Here is a 16,033-nt window from a genome sequence, read left to right on the forward strand (position 1 = left end):
CACGAGGTCTTGCAGAGGAACCTGAATGTGCAGTTGATGAAACAACTGCAAGAGAACTGTCGTTTCTACGAGACCGCAACCGACCCGATCACCAAGAATATATACTACGCACTCATGTGTAGGATCAAGGATCAACTGGGGTTGTCTGGGGCAACGGCGGCGGGGGCGGTGGGCGACGGAGGCGGAAGCGGTGGAGAAAAGGCGGCGGATTCCGACTTAGCCACCGAGTAGACGGTGGCTGTGTTTTTATTTATTTATTTTTAAATGTTCGTTGTATAATTTTCATGTTTCCATAATACAACGAATATTTGGTCTCAATACTTTTTTTAATTTTAGTATTATCTCGTTTTCTAATTATTTACATTTCGATAATTTTAATTTTAATTTTAATTGAATTAAAATATACAAAAAATAAAATAAAGTAAAATGTGGTTAAAAAAAGTGTCCACTATTACTGCGGAAACTTTTTTGTAGCCGCAGACAAATCAGAAATGGCTGTGGACAAAAAAAGTGGCGGGGCGGAAGGAAGTTTCCACCCTAATGTGGATGATCTAAAGAAAACAAGCTCCTAATGTTACCTATCAAATAGGAGTATTAATCTCTTACTGGTAAAGATTCAAACTGGCAAATTTTATGTTGAATCCATGCAATAAACAGACACCAATAAGCAACCTCAGCTTGTGTTTTGAGGGGGCTGCTGTTGCTCCAGCCCTCCCCCAACAACCCCCAAAAAAATCTATCACATTACATTGTACACATTTCTGTTACTTTCCCTAATAACTCAACAAGCTCATCTTCTTCTTTGTAGACACAAGTAAGAAAACACAAAAAAAAAACAACTCATCTCTCTCCAATCTTCAGCGCAAGAAATCAGCCCATTCCTTTTCCTCTTTAATCCTCTCCATAGCCCCATCAAAAGCAATATCAAAAGCATCCTTAAAGCTCTTGATCCCTGCATTCGGTTTCAAATAGATAATCCTCGGAATCGTCTCGATCACTCTCTCCCTCTTCTTCCGAATCTCCTCCTTGCTGTACCTCTGCAGCACCTCCTTCACCGCCACTGTCCCGTTCCTCACCTCCTCCTCCTCTATAAAAACCGAGTAACTCTCTGGCTCCCCGGGCAAAAACCACTCATACTGCTCGTACGACGTCTTCACGAAGAACACCGGGACCGAGCCAGCCACCAGGCACTCGAAAACCGCCTTGCTCGTGTAGCTCTCCCCCTTCGGCTGCAGGCAGAACTCCGATTCCAGAAGCGGAATCAGCGTTGACGACGAATTCTTCACGCAATCGCTCACGCTGCAGTCCACGGAGAGGCAGGATCCCGATTCGCGGCGGCAGTAATCGGATAGCAGGCGGCGGAGGTCGTTTTTCCCCCAATTTTTGTCGCCGGTGGCGATGAAGGAGAAGAGCTTCCTTCGATTGTAATCGCGCACGAAGCCCTGCCATTGGATCAAACTCTCCGTTGTTTTGGGGTGGAATCCGGTGGGATAGGGCACGCTGAGGTCCATGTCGTCGCCGGGATACTTCTCGACGATGAATCGGATCACTTTCTGCATCGACAGCATGTTGAGGAAGCTGGAGCCCCAGGATTTTCCCGGATCGGTTAATCGGCGGAAATCCCAAGTGATGCGGGAGATGGTCATGAAGTGATCGGAGCCGTTCATTTTTTTCCAGTAGGGCTGCGATTTGATCCACGTCAGCATCATTTTGCAGTGACGATCCCTCGCTGACGTGTCGTTTCCCCATAGGTGCTTCCCCACGGCGAGCCCCGCGTAGAAGGGCAAAATTCCATGAAGGGACGTCATGGCAAAATGTATCCGCCATTTGGACCCTGAAAATAAAAGTTTCCAAACATGGTAGAGACGCGAGAAGCTCTCGCGTGTTTTAACTAAACACGCTTGAAGCTCTCGCGTGTTTAATTAAACACGCATCAGGCTATCGCGTGTATATGTAACACGCATCAGGAAATCGCGTGTTTAACTAAACACGCGACACGTTCTCGCGTGTTTCGTTCGAACACAAATTCCAGCCCAGACGGCAAAGACCTCACTTTCCACTCGCGACTTCACTTCCAGCTCGCTCATTCTCTCACTCTGAGCGACGGCTAACGTCTCTAGCCGGCGAAAATCGAAGTGAATCCGATATTTTAATGCTCTAATTCCTATTTGAAGTGGTGTTAGGTAATTTTTGACTATTAATATCAATTATCATTGCTATATGTTAGTTAGGTATAGATTTAGGGTTTATGGCATTGAAATTGGTATTGAATTTTCGGTTTTAAGTATGTTGAATTTATAGTATATGATGTTATGTCGTACTTATTTTGCAGGTTTAATGGTGTTTGTGAGTTTATATTGGGATGGGAAAATTATTCAGCTCCCAGGTTTGGGTGTTGCTTATGATCCCCCTCGTGCAAAATCATTCATTATATTGAATGAAAAGATATCTTATTATCAGCTTGTTTCAATGATATGTGAAAAAATTAGAATTGAGTTGGATGCACATACGATTGATTTAACATGGAGGCATCCTGTGGTTTTTAGTGGAGTGGTGAATTATATAGCTACACCAGTGGATGCTAATTTGTTGGAGTATATGTTTGCTGAAAATCCACGTCAAATTGAACTTTTTATTGAATATACTCCTGTTACCACTGCGTTGCAATTTGAACCACCTATCACTCATCATGATGTTGGAACGTCTAGGAGGGATGATGAATATCATAGCTTTGAATTCAACACATCTGGGAGGGAGGTTGATGAACCACTAGATGTACCAAATGTGACATGTGATGGTTATGATGGTTCAGATGGTTCTGATAATTGTGATGGTGCAGATAATGTTGATGGTGCAGATGGCTCTGATTGTGATGGTTCCGATGGTTCTCAACCAAGTGATCTTGATTATAGTGCAGAATCATGTGAAGATCCTACAAACGACGAGACACTTGATATGATGGTTGAGAATTATGTACAACCATCTGTTCGTGGGGAGCAATCTGTTCCCGACTATGTGCCTGAAGGGTTACTATTTTTTCCCTCATTACCATGTGAAGGCAGCCGAGGTTACTTTTCAGAAGACCATGGATTGGTTGAAGAAGATATGTGGTATTGGGATGAGGATAATCCGAGACATATAGATGTGGGAACAAAATTTGATAGCAAATTGCAGTTGAAAACTGCTATCACATTATGGCATGTGGGAACAGGTCGGATGTATGAGGCAAGGACCTTGGGCAACGCTACCCATGTAATTGGGAGGTTAAAGCAGCGTTTAAGAAACGTGATGGTAGCTGGTCTATCAACTCATGGGTTGATCGTCATTGCTGCATGGGAGATCACGATCCAAGTGAACATGTTAATCTTACATCATCCATGATTGCTCTCTGTATTCGAAGTCAAATTGAAAACGATGCTGAATTCAGGCCTTCTGCAATACGTACATATATCAAAGATAAATTTCACGTGAAAATCAGCTACAAGAAAGCATGGTACGCTCGCCGAAAAGCTATTGAGCTTGTATATGGTGGGTGGGAGGGATCCTTCAGACAACTCCCCAGCTACCTGACTGAGTTGCAAACTCAAAATCCGGGGACAATCGTTGAGTGGTTGCATGACCCTGTATTGAGTCAAGGTAATACAAAGGTGTTCCGCTACGTATTTTGGGCATTTAGGCCAGCAATAGAGGCGTTCCAAGTAGCAAAGCCGGTCTTATCAGTTGATGGGACTCACCTGCGTGGAAGATTGAAAGGTAAATTACTTGCTGCAGTAGGTTACGATGCAAATAAGAACTGTTTGCCTGTTGCTTTTGCTATTGTTGATGAAGAAACAAACAAGAGTTGGAGTTGGTTTTTGAATCTTGTGAGAGTGCATATTATAAAGCATGACCAGGAAGTGTGCATAATAAGTGACAGACATCAAGGCATTATAAATGCCATGAAGGTTGATGTGTGGAAAGAGGCACCAGTTGGTTATCATCGATTCTGTTTAATTCACGTTAGATCGAATGTGTTACAAAGACACAAAGGCCCCGGAGTGAAGAAATGGGTATGGATAATGGGTGAAGTAATTGAGGAGCGGAGATATTGGACTGCAAGGCGTGAATTAGAAAAGGTGAGTCCAGAAGCTCTGAGGTACCTCGAAACCACCATAGATAGATCGCAGTGCACTATGGCACACGATGAATTTCGTCGATGGGGTGAGACATCTACTAACATGGCCGAGTGTTATAATAATGTGTTGTTATCTGCGAGGGAACTCCCAATTAGAGCTATCATTGATATTACATTCTGGCGGACCATCAATTGGTTTGTTAACCGAACGACTCTAGCCAAACAATGTCAGACGCCTTTGACACCGTGGGCTTGGGAGTTATTTCAGAAGAATGACCGCCGAGGGAGACGTCATCATGTTAGGACTACAAGCACAGCACGTGGAACTTATGATGTGCTAACCTATCACAGAGGTCCGGGTAGAGGCCATAATATACATGTTGTGGATTACCGTGAAAAGAGATGCTCATGTGGAAAGTGGCAGACCTGGAGAATGCCTTGCTCTCACGCTGTTGCGGTGCTGAGAGAACGCAGTGATGACATCTTTAGTCATGTTGATACACGATACCACACAGATGTTTGGATTCACCAGTACGCAGGTATGTTGTTTAGATACTTTTTATTCTTACATTTTTTTCATGTCTTACAAATGCACTTTTATGCAGCTGCGTTCCGTCCACTGAGACACCAAGATTATTGGTATGAACCTGAATGGACACTGGAATGTTCACCAGCACGGCTACTGCCTCGTTCACGTGGGCGGTACAACAGAAGCAGGATACACAACCAAATGGATGAGCGCGAAGAAGATGCGCCAAGAGCTCCTCCTCGATGCCGCCTTTGTGGAAAGACCGGCCATAATAGAAGAAAGTGCACTTTAGGACGTGTTGTGTAGTTAAATTATGTTTGAGACTCGTGATTGAGGGTTGAATTTTATTATGTGTTTGAACCAAGTTTAAAACCGACATGACATTCTTAAGTAATATTGTTTAAAAAAATTTCGACAGAGTTTACTTTATTTATTGATCAATCCACCTGTAATAAACAAACAGTACATCTCAAATCAATCAACATATAAAAAGTCAACAGTACAGCTCAAATCAATCCACCTGTAATAAATAGTCAATACATCTAATGATGATATTCTACTTAAATGACGAAGGTGTATATTTACTCGGGCCTTTTCCTCTGTTGTCACGGCTAGACCTTCTACGTGGGAACATACCCAAAATTGTCTGAGACAAACTTGGTCTGGAGCGTTCCTTATTGGGACGGGATGTATGTGAACTGCTACTAGGCCGATCAAGTTGAACACTACTCCTAGGAGGGTCAATATGCTCTCTCCTCGTGGGGCGCTCTATGTAGGCACTACTCCTAGGAGCAACATCAGCATCATCATCATCATCATCATCATCATCATCATCAGCATCATCATCATCATCATCATCATCATCATCATTTGTCGGAGAGTGCACGATATGTACATCCGAAAAGAATGAATCCTGTGTAGTAGGATTCCATGGTAGCCCAACTCTGTCTAATGGAGTCACCCAACTAGACTGTGGCGCGTCTGACCAAGTAGGAAACCAACTAGAGGGATCTGGTGCTGGCGGATTTTGCATTTCGGGCTCACCAGCAAAATTGTCGATGAGTGTATCCAAATCTATGTTGTCGTCTGAATTAATATTTTCTTCATTTGCTGCTTGTGATGACCCTGGCATGTCTTGGGACATTTTGAAATGCCGTGAATAACCATGCCCGCCTGTTCGGATACCTCTCTGACCAATACCGCGAGCTCTTCGGATAAACCCCCGGGACATATCCACATCAGTGCGCTGTGTGGAAGGTATGACCGCGCGTTCACTCTCACCGCACTCGGTGAGGCAGTTAAGAGCAAGACTGTTAATCTCATGCAACAAGCGTACGGCGTCTGCTGGGTCAAAACCGCGCGACATATGAAATACACGTGCCAATGTCTCCGCCTGTAACAAATAAAACGCGCATATTTAATAACATACATACTTTTAAAATGAAACAACAACTATACAAATACAATACTTACTTTGAGTGTAGATGATGATGCAACAGTGTCCATCCCTACTTCTGGAAGTCTACCCGGCTGCGTGATATATGTAATGGTAATTTTAAAATACCACTCCATGTATTGTCGAGTTCTCATCACCTGCACGTGGTCTGCGAGAGGCTCCATGTAATCATTAGTAACGAACTCCGACCTTCTCTTCCAATGTTGGATGTAGGCATTGTTCTGCACAGCCCAGTTCGTTTTAGCCTTTCCACGACGATTGGGTCAACCACATGAGAGGTATCTTACACCCTGAGTCGTCGGGTAAGATCAACCCTCCCAATAGCACAAGCACAATCATACGTGCCCGTTGAATGTAGGCTTCGTCTTCGAGACCATCTCCTAACGGTTCAATCGTCATCCTATGTATTAGCGCGGATGCCAAGATACCGTTTTCCTTCATCTCGCTTTGAAGGGGATAGAAGCCCAAGAGCTCTTCACATAAACCCCTCCACCCAGATTCACAAATCCCATTTCCTGTGAAGGGTACTCCATCTACACGTAAAGCCCATAATACTTGAACGTCTTGTAATGTAATGGTTGTTTCCCCTACGGGAAGATGGAATGTATGTGTCTCTGGCCTCCAACGCTCAATCAAAGCTGTGATCAACGCATGATCTACATCCAGAGCCTTACCACAGAAAAGAACTCCACCTAAACCAAATCTACATACATAATCAATCACGCGTCTGTGATGATTATCGATTTCCCAGAAATGTCCCTCAAAGCGCCGAATATTGAAAGAGGTTGTTTCCTGGCCTGCCCACGCCTTGCGTGATATATGACTGTGCTGATAATGCAAAACAGAAGGATCTTCGGGTCCATATCGTGACATCCTAATATAATCAAAATTAAACATGTTTAATTATAAACCAAATTTTATAAAAAAATTTAACTTAATAAATTCAACCAAATTCAACAAATTAACATCAAATTCAACAAATCAACATCAAATTCAACAAATTAACACCATATTCAACCATATTCAATAATTCAACAATAATTCAACCAAATTCAATAATTCAAAACCAAGTTCAATAATTCAAAACCAAATTCAATAATTCAACAAAATATCAATCACATTCACCAAATTAACACCAAATGCAACAAAATAACACCAAATTCAACAAAGTAACACCTTATTCAACCGGTTTCAACACTTCAACAAAACATCAACCAAATTGAATAATTCAACATCAACTACAACCAATTCAAAGATAAAATCAACCAAATTGAATAATTCAACAACAAATTCAACCAAATTCAACAAAATACTTTCTAGCCCATGAACCCTAACTATTATACCCACCTAAAATATACCAATAAAAATAGAAAATAAGGGTTGAAAGTTACCTAACAACACTTCAAATTGGAATGGGAGAGCTAAATATTGGATTAGGCTTCGAATTTCGCTGGTTGGGAAGAATTTCGCCGATTTTTCGCTGCTGCTTCGCGTGTTCTGTGAGTTTCTGCCTTCTGGACGAATATGAACAAAGGGAGACACGCGAGAGCGTGTCGCGTGTTTCACTTTAAACACGCGAGAGGAATATGTGTGTTTCACTTTAAACACGCATCAACCTAATGCGTCTAAAGTTTTAAAACACGCGAGAGCTTCAAGCGTGTTTAGTTAAAACACGCGAGAGCTTCTCGCGTCTCTACCATGTTTGGAAACTTTTATTTTCAGGGTCCAAATGGCGGATACTTCTTGCCATGACGTCCCTTCTTGGAATTTAGCCCACGTAGAAGGGGATGTAGAAGGCGGTGGCGAGATCTGGATCTGGGGTTCGGCAGTTGTGTTTGAGGATGCGGTGGTGGAAAGGAGCTCGAGGGAGAATGGATTGGTGTGGTACCAGGATCGGTGGAGGTCGCCCGGGAGGGTGCGGCGGAGCTCGGAGGCGGCGCGGCCGTAGCCGTGGTTGGAGATGATGCCGCATTCCCAATTCCAGAAGTTGAGATCGGTGCAATTGGGGAGGACGAGGTCGAGATTGAAGGAGGGGGGGAGGTCGTAGGAGAAGACGCGGCCGGAGGGGCAATCGTCGGTGTAGGGGGGGGGATCAGGGAGGGTGGTGGTGGTGGTGGAATTGGAGTGGATGGGAATGTAGCGGGGGGAGGGGGAGGGGGAGGGGGAGGGGAAGCAGAGGGGGGGAGTGCGGGCGATGGAGATGATGAGGGCTTGGGCCCAGAGGAAGGCGATGAAGAGCCAGAAACGGGGGTGGGAGGAGAAGTGGATCTTGATGGAATGGAGAGTGGAGTTGATGAGTTTGGGGGGCTTTTTCACGGTTTGGGAATCGGAGGGAACCATCGGAGCAAATGAATGCTGAGGAGGTTTGGAGTGGGATTAACTGAAGAGGGAGGGGATGGAAAAAGGTCAAGAGACTCACCACCGAGGTTGGGTTGGGTTGGGTTGGGTTGGGTGTTCAACCAGATTTGCCGACGTTTTTACTGAACCCTTACTACTAATATTTTAGAATATAATCTAATCATCTGGATTTCGGGAAATGTTAATTATTTCTCCACTCAAAATTTTATAGTAGTAATTGTTTTGTTTCTTGACCAATAATGGAAACTAGAGAACGTGCATTTATAAATGGAAGAGAAATGTCAATATTTCCTTCGAATAACAAAGACATTATTTTGTAGTAGTACAAATTTTTATATTAATATTGATATTTTATTAAAAATAAAATTTACGTTCTATTAATTTTACATTATAATCTGTAATGTCCCAAAAATCTCTATTTTTATAGGATGAGGTCTCTTAGCATAATATTCTTTAAAATAACTTAAATGGGTAATGATTACACATAGATAACTTATTTAGGAATGGGTAAAAATACAGAAAAAATGGTATATCACTCGTATCGTACTAGAAAATAGTACCAAATATTTATCGAATTTTTAGTATACCGTAATTTTTGGTACGATACGATACTGTATCGTAAGTTTCGATATGATAACGATATGAATTTTCTTATACCACGGTATATCGTTGTATATCGAATATACAATATATATTGATATTATCGGTATACCGAAATATATTGCAAATCAATATTATTGAATTATCAGTATATACCGTATATACTGAAATATATTGAAAACAAATACGTGTTGAAATTATATTTTCCAGTATAAAGGTATTTTAAACAGTACGATATTTCGTTTGGTATACCTTTCAAAACGGTATACTGAAGTTCAATACGATATACTGAAATATCGGTACAGTAACGATATTGATATAATATGTGCCGAAAGTTTGGTATACCGAAACTTTCGATACGGTAACGGTATGATATTCTTTCATACCGATATTTTCGATTCAATATACGGTATAACATTTTCGATACGGTATATCGTATCGACCCAGTCCTAACTTACTAAGAGCATCCGCAGCGGTGAGTGGACACCCGTCCGTCCGTGCCAGTGGCGCGGCACCGCCTACTCGCCGCTGGCGCAGCGCTGCTCGATGCATCGAGCACATCCGTGCCAGCGAGCAGCTGACGTGGCGCGTTCTAATTGGCCAACGGCATTTCCGTTGGAAATTTTTTTTTTAAATCGAAAATAATACCAAAAATTAAAAAATATATATTTTCAGATTCCCAAAAATATGGCCGTTTTTTTACCGTTTTTCTAGAATTTTTTTATTTTTTTATTCCCAAAATCATCTATAAATACACACATTTATCATCCATTTTTCACATCAAATCATCTCTCATTGCGGATGGATTTCACCAATCTCATTGCGGAAGCAGAGCGCGAAGAACAAAAATACTATGAACAATATCGTGTCGCCTATGAAGCCTATGTCACCGCGAATACCCCCGTCCCTCCTCCTCGACCAACTAGATTTTAGTAATTTTAATTATGTAATTTTTAATTTTTTTGTAATTTGTAATAGTATTCCGGATATTTTTAGAGCATCCACATCCGTACTCTTGACAACGAGCACGGATGTGGGCACGACCCCACTTTTACTCACTGCTCTTAGGCAAGAGCACAACACTCACATCCGTGCTCTTCCGCAAGTACAAGCACAAAGGTCCCACCATTCTATTATTCAATTTAAATAAAAACATTTCCACAAAATTAAAATACATTAAAATTACCCGAAATAATATTACAAATTATAAAAAAAATAAAATTTACATAATTAAAATCATAAAAATTAAAAATTACATAATTAAACTCCTAAAAAATAAAAATTACATAATTAAGCCTAAAAATACCCCCGTGGAAGTCTATTCATCCGTCTCTACCCCCAACGTTCTTTGGAGACCCCGTATAATCGCCACATGCGACCGAAGTTGCTCGGGGGTCATATTTGACCTATCGTCCAAATTGAGTTGGGCCAAAATCCCCCACAACGAGTTGGTTGGGGTTGAGGTGGCACATAGGGAGCGGGGGCGGATGGAGTCGCGGCGCGATGGAGGTTGGCAGCCGCCTTCTTCCTTCCTTGCGGCCGGCGTTGGGAACCGCTCGGGCCGGCTTTGGGGCTACCCAAGTTAGCTCCGGCAAGTTGGCTAGCCACATGTTCGGAGCCGGCATCGGATAGGGATACCGACCTCGACCGTTTCGAGGAGGAGCTAGAGGAGGATGATACGCCCCCCTTATACTTCGGATGCGACCGAGTCTCCTGCCAAATGTTGAGGTACTTGAACGGCTTGTAGTTGATGGATTGGTAGGTCGCCAACGCGGCACTGATGATGTTGACCTCGCTCCGGCCGCTCCCCGCCAACCGCTCTTCCTAGAGGTAATACCCCTGGAAATTTTGGATTTCTTCGTTGGCTCTGTATATGGCGTTGCGCACCATACTCTCATCGCACTCGATTGTTCCAGCGACAGATGCGCCACCAATAATGGTCTCCGGATTGGTTCGTGCCAACCTCCGGATCTTCGGAGATTGACAAGAACGCTTTGAACAATTGCTCCATCTCCCCCGGAGTGTACGGGGTGCGGACACCGCGAGTAGGAAGATGAGGAGTTTGAGAGGGGCCGCTCCCTCCCGCTCTAGGCACGGATGGCTCGGGTGTCCACCCGTATTGCCCTTCGGGAGCATCTTGGTCTTCGATCGGGTAAGGCGGGTAGCCACCCGGAACTTGCGAACCTTGGGTTTGAGGAGGGGCCGAATATTCTGTTTCCGGACTAGGAAACGATTGTGAACCGAACCAATCGGGGTTCCAACCGTGGGAGCCGGATGGTTGATCGCCGGAGCCGGACATTGTGTTGTTGTAAGAGTGGAAGAAAGATTGAGAATTGAGAATGGAAATGAGAAAATGTAGATAAGCATTGTGTAGTTTGGTGTGAATTTTTTGGTGTGGAAGTGTGGGTATTTATAGATGAAAATGTGTATTTTTGGAGAAAAAATTGAAAAATAAATTAAAAGTGGGTAGAAAAATGATATAATTTTTTGGGAAGTTGGATTTTTTTTTAATCGGATTTTTTAATTAAAATCCAATTTTTTAAAAAAAAAATTAAATTGCCAAAGGCAATAGGAAGCTGCCACGTATGCTGCTTGCTGGCACGGACGTGCCCGATGCATCGAGCAGCGCCGTGCCAGAGGCAAGAGCGCAGCGGCGAACAGCGGTGTCGCGCCGCTGGCACGGACGGACGGACGAGCGTGTGTTCGCCGTTGTGGATGCTCTTAATGTATTTTAATTTTGTAGAAATGTTTTTATTTAAATTGAATAATAGAATGGTGGGACCCTTAAGCTTGTCCTTGCAGAAAAGCACGGATGTGGGTGTTGTGCTCTTATCTAAGAACAGTGAGTAAAAATGGATCTGGGCTCACATCCGTGCTCGTTGGCAAGAGCACGGATGGGGATGCAATAAGATTTATCAAATTTAAACACATATGCTAATAGCATACTACGTGATAAAAAAAAATATGTTTCATGATTGTAAAGTTCAATCCAAGGAAGAGAAAATAATGAAAATGAAGTTTCAACCCTTCAATTATTTTCCTTTTGACTCCTTAAACTGGAATCCATAAAGTATTGGTCCAACTAAGTTTACGTAGGCCCAACCAAGTAACTGACGTGTGATAAAATAATTCTTAGACATTAAATTTGGCGATCTAGTAGTTAAAAGGATACAAAATGATTGTATTTCATATTTCAAAATTATTAAATAAATTTAAAAAATAATAATGTTAATTTTTATACATGATATAGTTCAAACTAATCTCTTTGTGCTCAAATTATCTCAAAATTTTAAAAATACATAACACTCTCAAGTTTAAAAAATTCTCAAAAAATATAAGTACTATCTTCGTCCCATAAATATAGACCATTTGGATGACACATGGGATTCATAAATCATAAAATAAAAGAGAAGGAGAAAAGATTTTCATAAATTGATATAGATTATTTCTACGAGACTAACAAAAAAGAAAAGTGAGCCTATTTCTATGAGACGAGAGGAGATATCAAATTAAAGATAATTTTTTAAAAATTCTAATCAATTTTCAATTGCATAGGTTCGGATGGTGAAATTTGATTATACTATTTATTTTAATTTTTTATATTGTCGACAAGCAGTTCTATTTTAACATATGTATCATAATATCAACAAAATACATTATATAATATCCATATAATCATGTTGCTATTTTCATGTACTTGTATTAATATATTCATGTTATTATATTATATTTCTAATACATTATATTGAAATCACAAAATCCACTAAAAAGAGTACTAGTGCTAGTATATTTTAACAAATTTATGTTTTTATCCTTTATTGATATTTTGTTTATTATTATTTCTATCCATCAATAAACGCCACATTTTACTATTTTCGTATGTCCACCAATAAATGTCTCATTTATTTTTTTACTATTTTGGTAATGGATCTCACATTCCATTAACTTTATTTTTTACTCACATTACATTATAAAACCAATTTATAAAAGTATGACTCATATTCTACTAACTATTTTTATTCATTTTCCACTCCATTTTTAAAATATGTAACCGGTCAAAGTTGGCCTTATATTGGTGGACGGAGGGAGTATTTATCGAAATCTTTGAGTTTTAATCTTAATCACTCGTTTTAAGATATAGAATTAGTCTTAGTTATGTACTATTAAAACACTATATACATTTTAATATAACCGTTATTAAAACTATATACATTTTAATATAACCGTTATTAAAACACTATGTACATTTTAATATAACCGTAATGTAACTATTATATTTGCTAATACTTCTTCTAAAAATTGCAATTTTTTAAAATTATCATTGGAGAATAGCTGCAAAGATATCAGAACAAAATTGATCTCGTTTACTTCCTTAGAGTTAAGGAATTTGATTAGTATCTTAGGGCATTGGCAACTGGCCGATAGCAAGGGCGTATTTATCGCCCCCCTCATCGGCTCTCCTAGGTCACCACTGTGGGGGGAGGGGCGATTCCCCCTCCCCAAGCCTCCGCCCTTGAGCCGATATTAAGCCTCAGCCAATTCTTCTTTTTTTTCTTTTAATTCATTTTTATACTCTTTATATACTCCATTCCCCACCAATTATTCACATTTAATCCCATTTTATTTTATCTCACTCTACATTTTAGTTTTCTCTAGTCACAATATTTTTAATGTTTTTATCAATATTTTTAGTTTATTTTTTTCTGTATTTTTTATAAATGTAGGATATTTTCTTTTTAATGAAATTTATTTTTTATTGAGTTGTCTTTAATTTATTTTTCTTGCTATTTTATATCATATTATTTCAGACTAATAATTAAAAGTAAAATATAAAAATAGTGATGATGTGGAAATGAGATGGACTCTGAGATAGGCTCTGGGATGGGCCTGCTGACGTGGCATGAAAAAATGGAGATAGACTCTGAGATGGGCTCCAGAGATAAGCTCTTATTGTGAATGCCCTTATCGATAATGACTATTAATTTATAATAACCTTTTTTTAAATTTTATAATAAACTTTACTTCATATGAGTTGTCCCTTTGTTATAGGCTCTTAGTTAACAATTAAAATTTAAGTTATTACAATATTTACATTATCTCAATTTCTTTCTACTTTTTGAGGGAAATTTCCAGTCGATTTCTAAACAATTTAAGATGTCTTGCTGGCCGATTCGTCATAGCTTTCGAATCCACTAATTTTATTTAGCTAATATATTTAAATAATTAAATTGTCGCCCATATATCTTCTTTAGAATTCTACATAAATTTCAGTTTCTTTTCAATTTCTAACCCATTTCCTTTATGTTATCAAGTCTATTTATTACACAAATGTGTCGGGACGGGTGATTTCATTTATCATCAAATAAACGAAAAAAGTAAACAAATTTTGTCAAAAGTTACTCTCCTATATTTTTCCTATAAATGGATATGGAGTTAGAAATTCATTTCAGTGGGACAAAAATATATGAAGAAATTTTAGAAGTTTGAAATGGAGCATTTATAGAGAAATAACTTTTTTTAAATTGATTAACAAATTAGTAGTATAAATGAAATGTATTGAGGTGGGACAATTGCCATTTTTTCATTCCTAGTAGATCTGACCTTGTCTATAAACTACAAACTAAATATAGATCACTAGGTTTTAAGATTTAATGTTAACCCATGACAAATAACGTCAACAGACTCATTATATTGTCATTTTTATTGAAATTATTTATCATAACTGTAGGGATCAGACTTAGATCGGATTCACTAATTACCAAGACCTCTTTGTTCTTTATAAGGGAGCTCAGTCAAACTCCAACCAAGCGACTGATATTACAAGGAATTGAATATCGAAATACAGAATAGGAGTCTAACTATTACACAAGATAAGAATCCAGTTCAAGCTCCAGTGTCTTCCACCTGTACACTCAACAACCGAGTCAGTACCACAAGAAACCGATCCTCACGGATCTAACAAGGTTACACAAGTAAACACAACAGAACACAAAGCAAACACACTGAAACACAATGCTTCGGCTCAGACACTCGCCGATAGCACCAGCCTATTCTCAAGAACACAGATCCAAGGGAGCACAACTGAATCCTTGGGTGATTAACCTCACACTCCAGATTCCAGCACCAACAGGCTCCACAACACCAGATCTATCACCTCTGAGAACGATCTCACCAGAAAAACCTCACACATGAAACCCTAATTCGCCCAACACTTCAGCAACCGAAGTGGTTGCCTCCTCAGTTACTGTAGCTAGATCCTTTGCACTTTCAACCGTGCAAGATCACCAAAAGAACCAACGGAAAGCCGTCGGAGAAGAAAGCAGAAGGAGAGAGCGAGAGAGAGCGAGAGAGAGCGAGAGCAAGAGAAGTGAGAGAGAGTGTATGTAAAAGAGTGAATGAAACTGAAGGGTCTAACCTCTCACATAACAAGCACACATCGCCATCCAACGGCTTAGAGCCTTGATCCGGGTGAGAGTACACATGGCGGCATCTGGAGTATGAGGAGTAGGTATTGGGCCAAGCCCAATTCAATCATCACATGGGCTAAGGAAATAGACAAGCCCAAATGAAGGTCCACCAATTATTCAACATACTCCACCTTGGACTTCATTCTGAGAAACCAGCAAGTGCTACAAGCTAAAGTGAAACTCATCACAGCCAATAAGGCAATCCCCCTCAGCCTCAAAGAACACAACCAAGGTTCACTGGCCTTTAGGGAATCACCATGCTGCCTCCAGACACCAGAGGGATTAAACCCATTAGTCTAGGAGGACTTCCTGCCTCTAGCCATATACCTGCTTTACCAATGCAAGTAAATGACTGAGGACTTTATCCCCGGGACATGCATCTAACCTAAATCAAAATGCAAAAACCTTATGCAGAAAAGAAGTTTCTCAACAGGTAAGCTTTTTGTCCCCATATCAGCAGGGTTTTTATCAGTGTGAACCTTTTGAAGAAATACTTCACATTTTTCTAC

General features: G+C 40.4%; 1 protein-coding gene and 1 pseudogene across 3 annotated transcripts; one reads left to right on the forward strand and one right to left on the reverse strand.

The window, feature by feature from the left end:
- Nucleotides 1-723: 723 nt before the first annotated feature.
- Nucleotides 724-8,439, reverse strand: LOC121808036 (annotated as a pseudogene).
- On the forward strand, nucleotides 2,223-5,014 carry LOC121808035. Of its 3 annotated transcripts, none has more exons than XR_006052094.1 (3): nucleotides 2,223-3,753; nucleotides 4,539-4,653; nucleotides 4,720-5,014. XR_006052094.1 is itself a non-coding variant. In XM_042208371.1 (3 exons), exons 1-3 carry the CDS (start codon nucleotides 3,333-3,335, stop codon nucleotides 4,947-4,949), a joined length of 873 nt encoding a protein of 290 aa, XP_042064305.1. In that variant the 5' UTR covers nucleotides 2,223-3,332; the 3' UTR covers nucleotides 4,950-5,014. The 3 variants fall into 3 exon arrangements, 2 of the variants coding, with proteins under 2 accessions (XP_042064305.1, XP_042064303.1); XM_042208371.1 differs by having other exon boundaries at nucleotides 2,223-3,816; nucleotides 4,495-4,653; XM_042208369.1 differs by having other exon boundaries at nucleotides 2,223-4,653.
- Nucleotides 8,440-16,033: the final 7,594 nt, after the last annotated feature.

This window comes from Salvia splendens, chromosome 6 (assembly GCF_004379255.2).
Source record: "Salvia splendens isolate huo1 chromosome 6, SspV2, whole genome shotgun sequence".
NCBI classification, from domain to species: Eukaryota; Viridiplantae; Streptophyta; class Magnoliopsida; order Lamiales; family Lamiaceae; genus Salvia; species Salvia splendens.